Source organism: Rutilus rutilus, assembly GCF_951802725.1.
Source record: "Rutilus rutilus genome assembly, chromosome: 10".
Classification (NCBI taxonomy): Eukaryota; Metazoa; Chordata; class Actinopteri; order Cypriniformes; family Leuciscidae; genus Rutilus; species Rutilus rutilus.
Window position 1 is genome coordinate 5,200,659 of NC_140215.1, and position 20,566 is coordinate 5,221,224.

Sequence of the window (20,566 nt, forward strand, 5' to 3'; positions counted from 1 at the left end):
CATTTAAAATGTGGGGTTTTTATGAGTCTCTTTGCTCAATAATACAGTAAAAAAAGGTAATATTGTTAAATATTATTACAATTCAAAACAACTGTTTTCTATTTGAATATATTTTGAAATGAAATTTATTCTTGTGATGTTTTTCAGCATCATTATTCCAGTCTTCAGTGTCACATGATCCTTCAGAAATCATTTTAATATGTGGATTTGATGCTCAAGAGATATTTCTTTTTATTATCAATGTTGAAAACAGAAAAAAATAACAGAAATAATGCATTATAAGGTATTAATTATGTATGTTATAATTCATTATATATTTTCATAAATAATTGTAACCAAAGTTAAAATGCATTATAATATTTTCAGATTGCTTGTTACATCTGAAATTGGTTGTTTGTCATGTGTTTTAATGCATTTCCATGCAATAAATAGGCAAGCATTGTAACTGTGGTTACAATTATACATTGAGACCATATAATTAATTATAAGGTGCATTACGAGGCATAATTAATGCATTGAAAATACTGCACTATACAGGATTCAAGTGTTACCGAAATCTTTTATAAAAGTATAAATGTTTTCTCTCTCTCTCTCTCTATATATATATACACATGTGTATATATATATATATATATATATATATATATATATATATATACACACACACACACTAACCCTAACTTTCGAACCTAAATGTACATTATAAAATAACAACACTGACCAGAAAATGAGGCTCATACTTGTTTTAATGTGGCACAGTAGAATGATAAGAGAGTCATGGTCTTCACAATAATAAACAGAGCAGGAAGAAGGAAAGAAAGAGAGATGAAGAACCCCTCAGGCTGTTAGATTAGGAAGAGAAATGTAGGACGCAGCAGTAGAAAGTCACTCGTTCTCCTCCACCAGATCTAGATAATCTTCCTCCTCATGTTCATCAGGTTTCTTCTCTTCTTCCACCAACACCTCTTCATCTGCTGACTTCTGCAGTTCTTCCTCCACTAACTCCTGTAGTTCTGCTAACTCCTCTTCCTCCCCAAAAACGTCCTGGCCGTTGTGGTTAGTATGATTCTGCTCAAGTTCACTCTGAGAGACCACCTCTCCGTCCACTATTTCTTGGGTGATGATGATGGCTTTCTTAAGACCTACGGAAGACGGAAGAGGAGGAGCTGGAGACAGAACGTAGGTTGGAGGTTAGAGTCAGTCTTTAGTAATTCATTACATTTATGTAGCTTGCAAAAACATAAAAACATTAGAAGCAAACAAATCATTAAGGCACAGGGCTTGACATTAACACCCACCAACCCGCCAAATTGTAATCTTTTAAAAAGGCATCTGAAATAATAAACTAAGTGCAATACAGTGTTGTCAAAAATACAGATTTGTTTTGATACATATCGATGCTGAAATATCTGAAACCCTTCCAATACTCATTTTCTGCAGAACAGATACAGGATTCCAGCTGCGCTTTCTCACTCTCTCATCTCTCCGACAACGAGTTACACACACACTGCATCCCTTTACTCACTCGTTTCATTTGCTCCGGATGATAAATATTGTTGGTGTGTTACAGGGTTTGAATTTCAGCGTGAGATTGCGCATAATTTTACTCATTCCTGCAGATGTTGTTCTTACAACCTAAGTATGCACACATAAAGCCGCCTCTCAGTAATAAATTGAGTTCTTTTTCGCTGCTAATTGTGCTTAAACAGTCAAATACACACAAAATAATGTCAAAATGGCGACTTAAACACAGTTATGTTTTAAATTAGGTAAACATTTGAGAAAGAAAACCATGTGTAACAGTATAATGGGTCTGTGCGTCAGGTCTTAAAGTGACAGCAGCCTAATATACCTGCTAACAAATTATGAGATGATATTAAAAATATCTATATGGCGGTTTTTCCCCATGGTATCAATGTCAAAATTGTGGCTAGTAACTTCGGAAAAGCACTAGTCACAGTGGCTGGTGAGCAAAAAAGTTAATGTCAAGCCCTGGTGCTGCATATATTAGTTGAGAAAGCAACTTTTGTAATTGGCTAGTCAATATTATTTGGGTCATTCTATGAATCACGTGCCTATTGCAGTTTGATAAGGTAATTTTGCAAGTGAGTTTTTGTAAATTAAATGCAGAAAAATAATGTTTAAAAGAAAATACATTGCATAATTGCATTGCACAATTGCAACCTTATAAGTTCATAAAGCAAAAATGTGCTTTGAAAATTTAATGCTGATACTTCTACAAATATCTACTTTTTCACAATTTTATTAAAAAAAAAAATTCAATAAAAAAAAATCTGACCTAAATGCTAATTTCATTACACATTTCTGTTCAAAAGTTTGTGCTCAGCAAGAAATTAATAAAATTTCAAATAAATGCTGTTCTTTTGAACAATGTTTTTTTTTTTTTTTTAAGAATCCTGAGGAAAAAAGTGCTTCACAAAAACATTACGCATAATTAGAATTAAAATTACATTTTAAAATATATTTTGTTAATGTATATATTTGTACTGTATTTTTGAGCAAATAAAAGCCTTGGTGAGCATAAGAGACTGTTTTCAAAAACATCTTGGTGATCAAACTTTTGAACAGTATATATAGATATATGTATATATATCGCGATTAATCGCATCTAACATAAAAGTGTTTATATAATATATGTGTATATACAGACATATACTTTACACACCAACTTTTAACTTTTATGTAAGATGCGATAAATCGATTTGGCAGTACTAAAGCTCAAAACAGGGGTGGCTAAAAAAGGCATATATAAATATATGAAGGACACAAATGGTACTTGTTTTATAGAATGACCCATTTGATTCTTTAACAAACTGTAAAGATGATTTATTATCTTCAAACATATTTGCATGAGGATAGCAGTGAGAAACAAAAACAGTGTGACTGATGCATGTATATTTGGGCAGCGAGGGCCCGGGCAGCACTGATTACCCGTCTGTGTGAGACCGTAGAGCAGTGAGTAATGATTAGTATGAAGACAAGCTTGATGTGGGTTAGGCAAGCGTTTGTTAACTCAAACTGAACGACGATGCCTAAAATCTACACGTCACGTACTCACCTGCATACAACGCCTGCTCTAAAGAAAATTCCTCTCTGTGGGAGGGAAGAGAAAACATGAGAGAGTGGCACAAATGTTGGTACTTGTGGGGAAAGGATGCAAATTCAAGACTGGGGTGGATCGAAGTTAAAGATCGTTCACTGAAAAAACCACATTGGGCGACCACTTTTCTGCATACCAGGGGGGGATGTGACCCCCTCATTGTCTATGGTGTTTAAGTGATGTCTGTTTTAAAAGACAAATGCTTGCTGGGACATGTTTCTCACAAGCCTGTAGGGAAAGAGTTTGTGCCTTGTGTTTGTTAGCGTGACTTCACCATGGAAAGATATGCTAGATTTGCATGGACAGCTCACCAGGGAAAATGCTGTATGGAAACAGCAATATTGTGTGATGTCCACATTGCAATTTGTGACCAAATGCTTTTCAAAATTAAACATGCTTTTTGTATTTGTTCTGAACTACACCAAAACATGTGAACAAACAGCAATATTTTCCTATATATATATACACACCTTTTAATGAATAGTTCACCCAAAAATGAAAATGATCCCATAATTGACTCCCCCGCTCAAGCCATCCTGTAGTGTATATGCCTTTCTTCTTTGAGTCGGACACAATCGGAGTTATATTAAATAATATAAAAGTATTAAAGGATAGAGCAAAAGAAAATGCCGGTCAAGAATTAGAAGTCTAAAACGAGAAGTTTCAAAGAAAAATGAAAAAAAGAGAAAAAATAGGGTCAGAGATCATCCTTCCGCCGGAACTCGATTCTCATGAACGCGAGTACGGCCGTTGCTGGAAGCCAGTGATTATAGTTAAAGTATGAATGAAGTGAATAAAGTTTTAAATACGGATATTTTTCTTACAAATATGATGCGATTTTTGGAGCTTCAAAATCGTAGGCTCTATTCAATGCCATTACAAAGCTGGGAAGAGCCAGGATTTATTTAGTTATTATATAGTTATTTAATATAACTCTGATTGTGTTTAGCTGAAAGACGAAAGTCATATACATCTAGGATGGCTTGAGGGTGAGTAAATTATGAGACAATTCAAATTTTTGGGTCAACTACTCCTTTAATAATTTTTTTTTAATAGAAAGATTGTTAAAACGGACTGAAAATGAATTGAACCAACCAACTCTAATGCCTTTTTTTTTTTTTTTTTACAATGTTTAAAGTCAACATGAACATGCACTAAATTTGTCTACGTAATTTTATCAAATTATAACAATACTTTTATATCGCTGGTAAAATCATCTTGAAAATATCGTGATATATTGCCCATGCTGTCCTAACTGGTACATTCTTAAAAATAAAGGTTCCAAAAGTTTTATTTTATTTTATTGAAAAATCATTTTGAGTTCCACAAAGAATGCTTTTATTCCCCTTTGTGTGTGGAGAACTTTTTAATTCCACTATAAAGAACCTTTTGTGCAATGTAAAGATTCTATAAATGTTAAAGTTTCCACATGGAACCATAAATGCCAATAAAGAACCTTTATTTTTAAGATTGTAGTATTGATTCTTTATAAGGGCTTCAGACTTCACGCTCTCAAAAAAAAAAAAAAAAAAAATTTCGTACAAATGGGACAGTACCCTTTCGAAAGGTACTAATATGTACCATTTAGGTGTAAAAATGCACACTTTAGGTACTAATATGCATCCTTTAGGGGTAAACAAGGTACAAAGGTGTACCATTTGAAAGGGAATCAACCCAGTGACAGCTTTTGTAGTTTTAAAAAAGAAAAACAAATGATTCAGCTCATTAGGGACTTGAGGCGATTAAGTATAATGGATGAGTCTAGCATTGAGCAAACTTTGCATCTTACCTGTCTTTGTCCCCCTTATTGTCGTCAACAACACCCTCCAAAAGACGATGATAGCTGGCGATCTCTGCCTCGAGTTTGGACTTAATGTTGAGCAGCGCCTCGTACTCGGCCGTGTGACGCTCCACCTGGGCACGCACCTGTCCCAGCTCACTCTCCAGCTGCAGGATTTGAGAGTTGTGGCCATTGATCTCCTGACCGTAACGTGCTTCAGTTTCATGCAGCGAATCTTCGAGAGAACGAATCTGCAAGGCACCAAGCAGAGTAAGAAAAGTTTGGACACACTCGACCGAATTTATGTTTCTCATGATCTTAATATGGAAAATTAAACTGTATTTATCTATTTACATGATATGAAATATCATATTTGCAATGCATTGAGATAAAAATGAACGTGGGAAATAATAATTAAGCAATTATAAGAATAAGTGTGTGCATCAACGTTTTTACTAAGTTGTGCAATCATTTTTGTGCAGGATTGTGTTTCAGCCAAGTTCAAAAATAAAAACAAATCTTGCCAAACCACTGTATAAAAACAGCTTCTGTTTTCCCATGGTTTAAAAAACAATTGGGTGCACAGGAATAATGTGTAAAATCAGATGACATGCATGCACAGAGACAGGCATCCGAACAATTTGTTTTTTTTGCAATCACATTTCAAGCGATCAAATATGCAAAGCACCAAGCAGAAGAAGAAAAGTTTGGACACACTTGACGGAAATGATTTTTCTCATAATCTTAATAACCTTTTAAATGGCTTTAAATTAATTCTTTATGTTTCCATTTGTGTTATTCATAGACATCTTTGCTATTATTCTAAAATGTGGGAAATAATATTAACAAAAAGTATGCGCATCAGAGTTCTGTAAACATTTTTGTGCATCTTGAATCTTGACAAACCACTTTGTTTGTCAGCTTCTATTTTCTCATGGTTTAGAAAACACATGGGTGCACAAAGATAATGCGTAAGTTCAGATGACATGCATGCATGAAGACAAGCATGGGACATTTCATAATCGTGTGAAGGATGCACCGGTGAGAGCGCTGACTGTGTAAAAGGCAGAATGATTTGTCAAGCAGATAATTAGTGTAATTTGTGTACCGTACCATGTTGTGCAGAGCCTGCAGGTCAATTTCAAGAGATTGTCTCTGCCTGCGCAGCTCATTCAGCTCAGTCTTTGCTGTCTGCAGGGCTTCTGTGTTCTGAGTCACCTCAGCTGTGATGTTGTCAAACTGGATAGAGAAGAACAAGATAATCAGGACACATGATAATATAGGTCCGCCTTATAATTATGCACAAAGCTCGCCTAAATAATAGGCACTTTCCCACAGGGTGTAAAATATGGTCACAACAAGGATGTGCTTAAGCTTCATTTCTTTGGAGGTACAATTGTTTTAAATATATTTTATATGAGATTTTCCATTTTTGCTGAATTTCGAAATATAAATTAGCACCCTTATTCATAGTATACTTATTCATAAATCCTTAGATAATAAATAAATCACTGGATGGATTAAAACATTTAAAATAAAAGTAGGTCAGAAAGGGTAATATGATTCCAAGTGCTAGTTTGACTGAGAGCAAATGTTTGTTTAGAGATGAATGAGATTGCAAACAGGCCAAAATCTACAAATGAATGGGAGATACAGACATTTTATGTGTTGAAAATGATCTGATATTCATGCTAGGATCATTTTAATTTACAAAATAACAGTTTAGCTAATAGATCTAATAGTACCTACATCATAAAAAGTGCCTTGTAATGGGACACCAAAGCATAGTGCATTGATAGAAAGTGCCAACAATTAGGAAAAACAGAGTGAGACAACAAAATAATGCACAATACAACTGACTTTGTTTTGATACCAGGCTTCAGTTTCCTCGCGGCTCTTCTGTACAGCTCGTTCGTACTGCTTGCGGATGTTACTGATCGTGTCATTGAGGTCTGGACTGTTTTTATTCTCCATTTGCACATTGACTTGACAGTCACTGATCTGGCCCTTCAGGTTGGCAACATCCTGTGAAATAAAATGATAAATGACTTTAGTTATACGGTTTATAATAACAGGATCTGGAAACAGTGTGGCTACTAGATAACTGAGTTTGTTTAACGATTGCCCTAAAGCATTGAAAACCAGGTGGGAAGATCTGTTGACAGTAGGCTTAAATAATAGGTGTGTGCGACTTGAAACAGCGCTGTGCAGATCGATCGGTGTACGACATCAAAGTGGCGAGAACGATTAGAGAGCAGACGGCTCTGTATGCTTTCGAATCTCTCGTGGTACTTTAATGTCATACAACGACTGGTCTGCGCAGCGCCGCTTTAAGATGAACACACCTATTGATTTTATGGTGACTGCCAACTTTTTTTTTAGCATGTCTTAGTTTGGGAATATTTCCCCATAGGCATTTCTAAATGCATAAATAGGCCTATATTTAAATTAAATATTAAGGTAAAGGGGCTATATGAGGAATTTCCATGTATTAATCACTTTTTTATAGCCAAGAGGAATTTCCATGTATTAATAACTTTTTTTATTGCTTAAGTTTCAGCTTGTAAAAAAAAAAACGAGGCCTTCCCCAATTTCCTAGGTCACTCTCTGACACATGAAACAAATGCCTATGTTCAGGAAAATGCCGAAAGAGCTATTCTGTCCTGTAATGTCAATGTGTCATGCAAAGAAGAGGGATTAATTCTAACTAATTCAAATAGTCTCACATAGCCAGGTCTAGTCTCAAAAATATACTTCATAATCAAGTTATCAACAGTCAGTGTCATTTTTATTACCTCATCTGTTGGAATGATACGGGTAAATTGCAGAGTTTGTTGTACAAAGTCAAACATATTCACATCGCTATGATCAGATGCTTTCTTAACTGCTGATTTCTCACTGCTGCCATTTTTTTCCTGTGTTTATTTTAGCGAGGAAAGCGCGCAACACTACATTAACATATTCATCTATTCCTCGTCTCTCTCAGCAGCGTGGATGGGGTCGGGATGTTCGTTAACAGTATATCGCTGCAAAGGTATTTCCAACTTCTTACTTCAAAGCAAAAAATGAAAAAGAACTTCACAGTGAGTATATCAGTGCATTGAATCACGTTCAGTCTCTTGTGCGTTACATGTGCACGCACGAGCAATTAAGCGGCTGGCTGCAGTTCACTTAATGGCCACCGGTGTCGCTAATAACAAAAGTTTCTGAATTCTACATACAACCCCTTTAAATTAAATAAATAAATACGTTTCTGAATCAACCTTTGAAGTCAGAAATCAGACAAAAGTAGGCCTACAGGACTCATTATGTCCTCATTATGAATGACATCCTAAAAACTGATGATAGGTCTACAATTTAATTGATTATACATATAAAAAAATATATTTTAAGTTTATTAAACATTAATGTTAAATATCTGTTAACTACTACTTATTGCTGACTAGAAGGCTGTTGGAGTCTCATTAATCACAGATCAAACAAACCCATCTGTAGGTGTTTAATCAGTGTTGAATAGTGTGTTTAAGGCGTATACCTCATCATGACTCTTCTTTAGGAACGCCAGCTCTTCTCTCATAGACTCGATCTGGCTCTCCAGCTGCATGCGGCCCATGTAAGTGTCGTCCAGCATCTTGCGGAGACGAGCAAGATCCTGCTCCACCCCCTGCCGCATGCCCTGCTCTGACTCAAACCTGCCCGGACGGGACGGTTCATTTACATGAGAGACTACAGGGCGTATGTCACACTTATAGGATACTGACAGCTTTTATTTTTAACATGATTAATGATTTGATTGTAATGAACATGATTTTATTATAAGAGAATAAATAAATAAATATCTCACTTGACTTTGAAATCGTCAGCAGCCAGTCTCGCATTGTCTATCTGTAGAAACAGTCTGGCATTGTCCAAATTCATTTCCTGGATCTACAAACACAATGATATCATTGTCTCGCATTGACTATCTCAATACAGAAAAAAATCCCCCTAAAAATCTACAATTGTCATTAGACTTTATGCTGAGGAAAATAAACTATAATAAAATTAACAAATTAAATAATTAAATATAAAACAAATACGCTTTTATATATAGTAGCTCTGTATTTTCTTCTTTTAAATCGTTACATCTCATAAAAAAATATATAAAAGTAATAAGTATATGTATTATATTTTTTGTAACATTTTTATGCATCTCTTCCGTGAAAGCAGTTCATGTAGTATTTGTTTTAATGCACCCAGTTTTCTTTTAAACTTTCTTATTAATATTTCTACAACAGTTATCTTTTGCTGCTTTTGGCGAGGTCACCAATGGTACTTGGTTAAAAAAAAAGATTACTAACTGAAAATGTATATGTATTATCAAAATATAATATTTTATTAAACCAATTGAATATTCAATTAATTTAATACATTCTCATTAAAAGTTTAAAGGTCGTTGCAGCATATAGTGTTAGCAAGTTGTTCTTACAAGCTTAAACCATCCAAATGTTTAGACACACTTATATGCTTGAAATGACATTTTAATTTCAAATGTGATTTTTAATGTCCAGCATTAGCTTGCATCTCATGAAGTTGAGAAAGTGAGCAGAGCTGGAATCTAAAGGGTGGAGAGCTTTTGCAGAAGCTCAAATCTATGAACATTTGTTTGGTCACTCCATACTTCCACTGTGCCATTTCATAGTGATGACTTTACTATCATTCTAAAATGAGGAAAATAGTCGGGTGTGTCCAAACATTGTCTGTGTACATTATGATAAAAAAGCATGCATGGATGCCTAACAAACCCTTTTATTTGCTCACCTGGTTTCTCAGATCCGCAATGATCCTCTCGTATGGGCTCCAGTCTCTGCCGGTCTCAGCTCCTTTTCTCATCAGAGCCTCTTTGATTTGCTCCTCCAGTTTACTGTTGGACTCCTCCAGCAGTCGCACTTTCGACAGGTAATCCCCCAGACGGTCATTCAGACCCTTCATGGTCTCTTTATCATCTAGAGGAGGCAAAGAGTTGCTGTTGATCTGCACATGCGGACGCAGTGCGTTTGCCAGATTCCCTATAGCGGATGGGGAAAAAGCCCCAAACAAACTGCCCCTTGAGCCCATGCTGCCAGACAGGCTTGAGCTGGAGAAACTCCTGGTAGGGCCCTTGAACGACATGGTGCGGATTAGAGGTGCCTTTGAATGTGTTTGCGAGACACGGTCTGTTGTTTTACCTGCAGCAGGTAGTAGTGTGAGGGGGGTTTGGGAGCAGCTATATATAGACTCAGCTCTCTACAGTGATTGGTCTGTCTACTGCTGCACCTCTCTCATTTGTTTGCAAAATCCTAAAGACGATAAACAAACAAACTAGTAGAGAATTTCTTTGCACAGTGCTGGGTAGTAAATTATTATGTATTACATGAACAGATTCCAAAAATTTAGTATATTGTAATTATATTACATTTTATACTGCTCAGAGTACATTTAGATGTACTGATCTAATCAGATTACATGATTACATGTTTTTAACACAATGGCAGTTAATTGTTCATATTGATTTTCTTAGTTAATTTAATTTAGTTAAATTTAGTAATTTAGTTAGTTAGAGTTTGAGAAGTCAGGATATTGAAGAACAAAACCCTGAAATGTATCAAACATAACACATACTCAAAACAACCTTATGTACCTAATTTAGAACAAATAAAAAAAAAAAAAGAAGAAGAAAAAAAGAAAACAAACATGAAACAAATACACAGAAAAACCTGAAATACAGGCTTCATACAATAAAACCTGTACGTTATTTACAAAACAATTTAAGAGCATGTGGAATAAAAGAAAGTTCATGTCTTTTTGTTTTACTCCTGGGCACTATTGATCTTTTCTATCTTCTAAAAAGCCTATTGACTTCATACAAGTAAAAAAAAAAAAATTGGATAGGGAAATTGGTCACATCTTTTTGTATTTTATTTGGATTTGTTTTTACTTTTTTATGATTACTTATGAGATCAATTTATGAATCCCCTGCAGTTTCTTCACGAACCCCAGTTTGACCCTAGCTAAAAGTAATCAAAAATTAAAAAAATGTCAGATTATAACATTTGTAATGTAATTGCAATTACAAAATATAGCTGCGAGCAGCGATTGCGGGCCCAAACCGGTGGCACCGCCACCCTCGTGCCTTTAGTTACACTAAAGGCACAGGGGTGGCGGTATCACCGGCTTGGGCCCTCCATCGCTGCTCGCAGCTATTATATATTTATATACAATATACAAGACAGAATATTACTTATCTTATATATATATATATTTTTTTTTTACATTTATATATATATACAGTATATATAGGTATATATATATATATATAGATAAGTAATATTCTGTCTTGTCACTTTTAAAAAAAAAGTATATATATATATATATATATATATATATACATACATACATACGTACATACACACATTTTAAAAATATATATATATAAATATATATATGTATACCCCCCCACCCTATTTTTATATATATATATATATATATATATATATATATATATATTAGGGGTGTAACGGTTCACAAAATTCACGGTTCGGTTCGATACGATACACTTGTGTCACGGTTCGGTACGGTTCGGTTCGGTACGTTTTCCATACAGCAAAAATAAATAAATCCCAGAGAAATTTCCTTGAAATAATTTTTTATTTTAATTTTTTATTTAATGAAACTAACATTATAAAGTATGATTTTTTTTTTTTGCTTTTTTTTTGCTTTTTTTTTACTGAGTAATAATGGAGCTTGACTCTTCTTATGAGCATATAAAACAAAACAGCTCCTTGGACAAAATGAAATGTAATATTATAATAGTAGGCTAGTTAAACAAAGGTTTATTTTAGTTCAGAGTAACATTTGAGGGCAGCAATTGTATTCATAATGTCAAAATAAAACCGACGTAATGTTACTTAGAAACATTATAGCCCACTATTCCTGACAAACTTCCATACCTTGCAGTTAGTGTTACTACAGTAAATCCATGGTGAATGTTGCTGATCTGTGGATACCGGTCAGTTCATTCATTCATTGCATGATGTTTCTTCCTGGTTTCCACGTCAGCGCTGTTTGATCCGTTAATAACAGAGAAATGTGCATGTTTCTCACTAGATCTCGCAGCGATGTTATTACTTCAGTGGTGAATTCAAAAAGCATTTGAAATTCAAATGCTTTCTTTACTGGTCTGGATCTCTTAGCGCTGTGTGGTAGTGTTGCTTAATCAGGCTCGCGCATAGGGCTCGCGTGTCCCGCTTCACAGGTCAAAACTGATAAACGGTCCACACAAACACAATAAGAGTAGCTCCGTTTCGTTCCTTACATTGCATTTGCCAGTTGATGTTGTGGTCGCGCCAACCTCTATGAGCGCGCTTGCCACCCGCGACGCGCCTTCATTTGAAATAAAATTGAAATTTTGGTCGGCAGAAAAAATGGTCCAACGAACCGTTCGGTACGTAATGCGTACCGAAAACCGAACCGAAAGCCTCGTACCGAACGGTTCGATACGAATACGCGTATCGTTACACCCCTAATATATATATATTAACTATTTTTTATTATAGGCTTTGTACTTCACTCACGTTCCAATATTGAAGGGAAAAATTATCCTCTTCACATGCACAAAAATGTGCATTCTGGGTGTTTTTAAACTTAAACAATAATAAAAAAAAATTTAGTTCTGATATTTGTATAATTTTATATAGAAAGAAATGGTGTATAATTACATTTTTAGAAGATATGAGGCTTTTAGTGTTTCCTTTTTTGACATTACTTTAATCCCTCGCCATAGCAAAACCGTTTGAGATATTTATTATCTGTTTACAATTTAGCATCTTTAATGTATTTTCATCATGTTGAAAAAGTTTGGTGGGAATAAAATAAACCACTTAAGAGGAGTGGGTAAAAATTCAGAGGCTGATTTTGCAAAGAAATCCACATTCAAACCAAAATATCTGACTTCCTGTTGCTCGGAGCTAATGACTGTAAACTAGAAAATTGTCCGGCTCGATGAGACCAATATGCGTACTGATTTTTGTGACTGTACATAAAATTAACCCCCCCACTTTTGACAAAAGCATTTAGAAAGTGACACACTTCCTGTTGCCAGTTGGTGGCGCTATAACTTGACTAACGATAGTTACATACAAGTGATCGGCCTCTTACCACAAACACACTGCTGAAGTTTCATCAAGATCAGTTAATGTATGCAGAAGTTATAACACTTCGTTTTTATCTTTTCTTGACATAAATTCGTTTCCTCGCCACGGCCAAACCGTTCGAGATATCAAAAATCCGTCCGCAATTTAGCATCCTCAATGTCTTTACATCATGCTGACCGAGTTTGGTGGCAATTGAAAGAATTGCCTAGGAGGATTATTTCAAATTCCAGAGCAAGCGTTCTCCAAACAACCCATAATAGCCGACTTCCTGTTGGGCTGGCGTAAAACTTGACCAAGGGAAAGTTGTTCGGCCCGATGAGATCTATACGTGTACTGAGTTTCATATTAATTCATGCAAGCATGTTTGATCTATGGACAAAGTTTTCAGACCCTGTTCAAGGGGGAAAAATCCCCCCCACCCCTCACACACACAGAGACAGAGAGAGAGAGAGAGAAAATTCTCCAGAAAAATCCACATTCAATCCAAAATATCTGACTTCCTGTTGGTCGGAGCTAATGACTGTAAATTAGAAAGTTGTCCGGCTTGATGAGACCAACATACATACCAAGTTTTGTTGCTGTAGATGAATCTAACCATCCACTTTGGTCAAAAGGTGGCGCTACTGAGCCATTCCACCACGCCCGTTTCTGAAACTTTGCACATGTATTACTGGCTAATAAATGTGATATGTCTGTCGAGTTTCATCCAATGTCAAGCATGCCAAGAGTCTCAAAAGCATAAAAAAAGAATATTAAAGTTCGATGCGTTGCCATGGCAACAGTGTCTAAGATATCAATAATCCTTTCACAGGTCTACATCTGCCGTGTGTCTACATTATACACATAAAGTTTGAAGCAAATCAGGTAAAAATAGAAGAGTGATTTCAAAGCATTTTGAAATTGACAAACTTCCTGCTGCCAGTTGGTGGCGCTATAACTTTTACTCACAATAGTCACATCCATGTGATCGGCCTCTTACAACGAACACACTGCCGAAGTTTCAGCAAGATCAGTTAATGTATGCATAAGTTATAAGTTATAACACACTTCCTGTGTCCCATTATTCGCCATAAATTTGTTTCCTCGCCACGGCCAAACCGTTCAAGATATCAAAAATCTGTTCGCAAGAATTCATCCTCAGTGTCTTGACTTCATTCACACCGAGTTTGGTGGCGATTGGATTAATTCCCTAGGAGGAGTATATTTCACATTCCATTGTATGCGTTTTCCAAACAACGTATAATATAACCGACTTCCTGTTGGGCTTTTGTAAAACTTAGAGCACGAAAGTTGCTCGGCCCGATGAGATCTATATGTGTACTGAGCAGAGCCGTCGCAATGGGGTAGGCAAGGTAGGCAGCTGCCTAGGGCCCCCAGCTGAAGGGGGCCCCCGATGGCCGCACGGTCGTTTAGGTTGTGTATCTGCCCTCGTCAAACAGTATCAACCATTGTAAGCAAACCACCACAGTGAGACAGCGCTATCACTTTCCAGTACTGCTCCGTGAGAGGGCCCCCCCAAACTAGAGGGATTCCAATACAACTGTCTGACGTATTTTCACATCTCTGCGAATAAAGGCAAAAGCTAGAGAAGTGTTGTCACGGCTGTCTGCCTGCGGTCACAGTAAAAACTTTGTCAATTCCAAACAAAATGAGCTGGTCCTTTGACTCCCATGCAGTTAGGTCCAAACAAAATAATCCATCAAGTCCGGTTACATTTTAGGTGTACGCAGGCTATCAATTTCCGTTGGTGGTGTTTCTATTCCATCTGGAGAAAAATGCCCCTTTCCTTCGCGTTTGTCCTTCTATTCTTCTCCATCAACACTTTGTACCGTACGCAACAGGTAGGTCCTTGCACACTGAGTCCGAAATTCGCAATCCGAAATTTTCGCACGTTAAAAAATAAATACGACCTCACGTTATGTCAATCACGCTTGCACACTGCCTCCGAAACTTTCGTCCGTCAAAAAAAAAAAAAAAACGGTCTGCGTTTTTCGCGTCCGTAGCAAGCATGTTTTGACAATTTAGAGCCACCGAATCACGAATATTCATGAATACGAAAAAACGCACGCGAAAATTTCGGACACAGTGGCCCTCATTTATCAAAAGTGCGTACACCAAATTTCCAGCGTACACCTGGCGTACACCTAAAACCACGGTGACTTTGAGATTTATCAATATGGACGTTGGCGTACGGCACGCTCAAATCCTACACCAGCTCAGGAGGTGGTGTACGCACGTTTTGAGTGCGGGAATGCGCAGAAAAACAATTCCTAACACTACAAAACGCACTGACAAACTAAAAGATATGATATATTATGACCCACTGTAAAAAAAACAACAACATAGTAATTATAAACTTCAGTGTTTATTTTTGTGCAACATGGACTTCAATGTTTAATTTGTGTGACTTTACCAAAGCATTTGAATTGTAGGCATATGTATTCCTTAAGTTGCGAGCCTGTGCGCTTTACCTGACGTTTCAAGCCTTGTTTATACTTTCGCCTGGCTCCGCAGCGCGAGTCTCTGCAGACTGCGCGCGCACCTCGACGCGCTCGCCGTTGTAGGCTACTATTCTTTGAAACGATGGTTAGGCCAGGGTTTGCACGGACTGGGTTCAGTAATGAAAGGCTTTCAATGACCAAAAAAATAATTCAGACTGACAAAATAAAGACATAATATTCTTCTTCTTTTAAATAATAATAATAATAATAATAATACAAATAATAATAATAACGACATTCTTCTTCTAAATAACAATAAGCGTCATTAATAATAAAAATCTATTTTGTTTCTTTCCACTTCCCTGGTTTCGCTTTCTCTTTCTCAAAGAAGTTTCTCTTCTTTGCCGTCTTCCGTGTGTCCATGGCGTAAAATGAGGGCGTGGGAGGAGCGGAGACTTGAATATATAAGGGCGTGTTATTCTAATGACGATCGTTTTCAGCCGCGACATTTATCAAGGGCAGGTATTGCGTACACCTGGATTTCAAAGGTACGCACAGCTTCATAAATCAGGCGATGAGAGGAGTGTAAGCATAATCTTACGCCAATATATACGCCCGTTTCTACGCAAGATTGATAAATGAGGGCCAGTGTGTGCAAGGACCTGTAGTTTTGCGTATGACGTTGCTGTTTGTGGCATTATGGGAAGTGAAGTTCTTTTCCTGTAAAGTAAATATCGAATCCTCCACACTTCACTTTCATGATATGCTATGAGAATAACAATAAACGTATGGCTATTCACCAAATGTTTTTTTTTTTTTTGCTTTATTAGGTGCTTTGCTTAAATTTCTGTCTGTGCCAATTGATAATTCATGACTCTTAAAATGCACCAGAATACAAGATATCCCATCTGAATTTTAAAAATGTTCCTGAGGGAGGACTTGGGACCTCACTTCACTCTTTTGCCTAGGGCCCCCAAATATCTTGAAACGGCCCTGGTACTGAGTTTCATATTAGTACATGCAAGCGTGTTTGATTTATGGACCAAGTTTTCGGACACCATTCCAGGGGGCGCTGTCGAGCCCCCCTGCCACGCCCGGGTACCAGCTTCAGTCCAGCCCTGATGGCCGCAGGTTCTGACGTGTGTGCAAAATTTCAAGAGTTTTTGAGTATGTTAAGGGCTCCAAAAGTGGCAAAAAAAACAAAAAACAAAACCGTCCTTTCGTATTTTTCGAATTCGGGCCCTAATTACAATTTCGTCATGTAATTTGAAATCAGTAACGGCCTACAATTTGTATGTAAGTAATCTCGCAAATGCATGAGTAACCTGCAAGCAAGTTAATCTGCTATTGCATATAAAAGACATCAGAATAGGTCAGTTATGAGTTCGCTTGATCATAGAATCATATGGAATAATATAGGTAAAGGCTTGGCATGCTGTCCATGAAATGAAATGGAAAAATACATAGAAAGATGAATGTAGAAGGTTAGGAGGAGGGATGTCTGCGCGAGTTCATCTGCTTAGCCTACCTTTTGGAAAAATCTCCTCCTCCCGTCCCGAACTTCAATAAGATGCGCGAGCTTCCTGTCGCATTATGACGTATGCGCAGGGGCTCATTGGGAATCTGTAAAAAGTCAATCTTCCCGATTGAGATCACGCAAGTGAACGTAAACTTGATTTTTTATTTTTATAGCTTGCGGCATCCAGGAGTAAATCCATCACCATCCACTTGTAAGTTCCACTTCTTTGATGAACAATACAGACATGTAAACAAACGCAGCTGGTCACAGGTGAGTTTGCTCAAGCGCGTAGGCCTACTTCATAATGCCACAGGAAGCTCGCTTGCGAGTCGCGCTCCAGAGTGCTGTGAACGCGCTAAGGACCGTTTGCCCTGTCTGTGGATTACAGGTAATTATGTTGTAAAAAGTGGTCAGTGTCTTGCACAGACCGATCGTTTCGCTTAATAACAAGTCAGTGTTTAATCAGGAGTCACGGGTATTCATTTTGTTTTGCCTGCATAGCCTATTTTTCTTTTATCTTTTTACTCACTCAAAGTGAGGGAGCCTTTGACATGCATTAGGCCTATATTATGAATCACTAAGGACCCTGGTTTCAGCTAAAAACTTATTTACTGTTCTAGTAAAGAAAAAAAAATACACCTACATCTTGGATGACCTGAATTCTGTGACTAAATTTTTGGGTGAACTATCACTTTGAGGTGGAAATTCAAAATCATAAAAGTAAACATTTTAAAATGCTATTAGAAAAGTAAATACAATAAGCATGCTGGTTGTCTCAGAACATCTGTCAAGAAAACGCCAAGGTAATATTTCATTCTAAGAATTAGATTTTGCTTTACCTTTTGTGACAACATGGTAAGTTGTCACACCAAACAGCCTAAAGGCTTAATTTTCATCAAAATATAATCAGTAAAACAATTATGAAACAAAAATATAAAATGTAACTATAAATACATTCATTGTTTTTTATTAAGGCCTACACCGTTATAGCCCAGGAAAACAATTAAGAGTTAATTGAACACACACTGACCTTTTGTGAAAACAAGGCCCAGCAGCTTATGGGGTAAGTTGTCACATTAAGAACTTACCATTAAACAGCTTAATGCAAGTATACACTGTAAATTATTGTTGGCTTAACTTAAAAAAAAGTAACCTGGTTGCCTTAAAATTCAGTTCATTGAAACAAAAATGTAAATTAAGTTAATACAAAGAATGAGATTGGTTTAATCAACAGAAGCTTAAAATATTATGTTATCTGAACCACATTAATTTTCTAAGTTGATTTGACAAAAGAAAAAAAGTTGTGATAACAAATCATGCAAATATTTTTTTTAGTGTGTAGAAAAAATGATGAAACAAAAAACAATAATAATAACTATTGTTCCGGCCAACTAATATTTAAAATTTACAACTTGCCCCCAATTTGCCATTTATGAAAAATCCTCTCATCCTTCAACCATTCAGTTCAAATACCTTAATTATATGGCTGACTCGTGCTTGGATGTAAATTTATGTAGCCCACATTCTTTTGTGCTTTCAAATAATTAAAGTGCATTTTATATTTCTAATAATCTTTAGAATTATGTGATCATTCTTCCCAATTCTTTATCTCTTGAAGTGTGACGTTTCCACATATGGCCACAAGAGGGCAGCAGAGAACGCTTGATTTAAACGTTCTTCAGGAATCATGAAGGTTTGTAGTTCTCTGTTCAGGGATCATACATGAATAGTGTAACGTTACATTCCTACAACAATACATTGTTTTTGAACTGGTTCTCTAAAGCGGTCTGAACGATGCGTGAATCGTAGCTTACTGAATCGGTAAAGGCGGTTCTCGAGTCAAACAGTCTAACGTTAGCCTACTCATTGAACAGAGAACAGTTGAAAAGTAAGTTTTGATAGTACTTTTTAATAGTTGAATTGAATAACATAATGTTTCAAATAAAATGTCAACACAGATGCGGATAGCTTTTATTAAAGTACTAAGCCGAGTGATGTAAATGAATGTTAGTAGGCTACTGTTTATTGTAAATGAAAATGTAAATAAATTACTTTGTTTTATGAGTTAAATCCATAGACAGTATATAAACGGTTAAATCATGGCTGCAGCCATTTTGATTTCTTAATTACGACGTGACGTAAAATAATCACTGAATAGTTTTTTGAACCTATTCGGTGAAATTATTTTTTTGTCGTTTTTTCAGTGCAGTAGGCCTACTTATTTTTAAATGGCTGATTGATAATGTAAGTCCCAGCATTTTTGCTGTGCTCATTTATTAAAAGTCTGGAATATTAATAGAAGGTTTCTCTCAAAAATCATATATTTGCCTCTGGAATGGCAAATTTCTCATCTTTCTTTTATGATATGCATGTATATTTCTGGTAACAACTTTGATAATTTCATGTGATTAAACAGTTTTCTTTTTTTCTTTCCAGTAACTTTATGTAAACTTTCCAGTAAAGTTTACGTCAGCAGAAAAACATATTTCGTGCAATGCTTTTGTGTTATCTGACCTCAGAGATCCCTATCAGTTGCAATCTCGCACAGTTTCACAGTTCTTTACAGCTTTCTGACACAGTTCTGTAGCTTCCCATGATTATAATTTAAATTGTAAGTATAACTAAATATATTTTATGGAAAGAGAAGTAGTTTCATGGTATGTAATATGACTACTGAGTGTGTGATAACCCATTGTTTGCATGCCATAAATGCCATAGGTCACAAATCGTTTGTCACAGGTGCGGAAAAATCAGGAGTAAACAAGGCAGTGGAGACTAAACATAGAGCTTTAGTCTCACAAAGATTAGTCTGTTATGAACTGACAAACAACATGGAGCGACCCATGAACACCAGAATCCACTGCTGAACTGAATTATGACAAGATGATGGACTTCTGATAAGAACATATAAATGACTTAAACAGGACATTCAGGAATGGGTCAGACTTCTCCCATAAGCTACTGTTTGAATCAAACAGAAATTCATCTATCATGTCTCTGTACACATAGAGATACTAATGCATGCTCTCCTCAAAATACAGGCTCCGTTTCTAGGAAAATGTATGATTATCATTTAGGAAAGAGTCTGTTTTAATACAGATCACTGTCTGTTTGTGCTCAGCTTATCTCAGAGGTGTAGATCTAACAGCTGTAGGCATTTGGTTGTATAAATCTGTATTAGTCTAGCGTAAATCATTCCGACTCAAAGGATCCCAGATGCTCAGGCCAGTCGACATGTAATGTTTCTCAGGGAGATAAATCACATCTGACAACTTTTCCACCTGTTGATTCCTCATGTACTATAATGTGTATAATGACAGGCTGAGCAAAAAAAAATCAATAATGACAATTTTTAATGTTCTTTAAAAGATCTGACATAAGTGTGAGCAAATGAGTGAACTATTTCTTTCTTTAAGCAGAAGATCTGCTGAGCTTCAATCCCGAGCCGGAATGTTCTGAGCATGGAGACCCAGAGAAGCACAGAGAAAGATAACATCCTGAAACTGGCGGCCCAGAATGAGGTTTGCAATAAAG

General features: G+C 36.3%; 1 protein-coding gene across 3 annotated transcripts; it reads right to left on the reverse strand.

The window, feature by feature from the left end:
- Window positions 1–729: 729 nt before the first annotated feature.
- Window positions 730–17,123, reverse strand: LOC311298033 (keratin, type I cytoskeletal 18). Of its 3 annotated transcripts, XM_084420587.1 has the most exons (9): window positions 17,042–17,123; window positions 9,702–9,886; window positions 8,746–8,828; window positions 8,437–8,593; window positions 6,762–6,926; window positions 6,015–6,140; window positions 4,911–5,152; window positions 3,080–3,114; window positions 730–1,166 (listed from the first exon to the last, which is right to left on the reverse strand). In XM_084420587.1, the coding sequence occupies exons 2-9, from the start codon at window positions 9,870–9,872 to the stop codon at window positions 886–888; spliced, it is 1,260 nt and encodes a 419-aa protein (XP_084276713.1). In that variant the 5' UTR covers window positions 9,873–9,886; window positions 17,042–17,123; the 3' UTR covers window positions 730–885. The 3 variants fall into 3 exon arrangements, with proteins under 3 accessions (XP_084276713.1, XP_084276712.1, XP_084276714.1); XM_084420586.1 differs by lacking the exon at window positions 17,042–17,123 and having other exon boundaries at window positions 9,702–10,192; XM_084420588.1 differs by lacking the exons at window positions 3,080–3,114; window positions 17,042–17,123 and having other exon boundaries at window positions 9,702–10,119.
- Window positions 17,124–20,566: the final 3,443 nt, after the last annotated feature.

What these genes read in the sequence shown, in the direction of transcription:
- LOC311298033 (XM_084420586.1), bottom strand. Translation starts at nt 10,052, where the DNA reads ATGTCGTTCAAGGGCCCTACCAGGAGTTTCTCCAGCTCAAGCCTGTCT. An exon ending in AATAAGGGGGACAAAGACAG is followed by an intron (nt 3,115 to 4,910) that starts GTAAGATGCAAA and finishes TCCCTCCCACAG; the next exon opens with AGAGGAATTTTCTTTAGAGC. An exon ending in AGAGCAGGCGTTGTATGCAG is followed by an intron (nt 1,167 to 3,079) that starts GTGAGTACGTGA and finishes TTCTGTCTCCAG; the next exon opens with CTCCTCCTCTTCCGTCTTCC.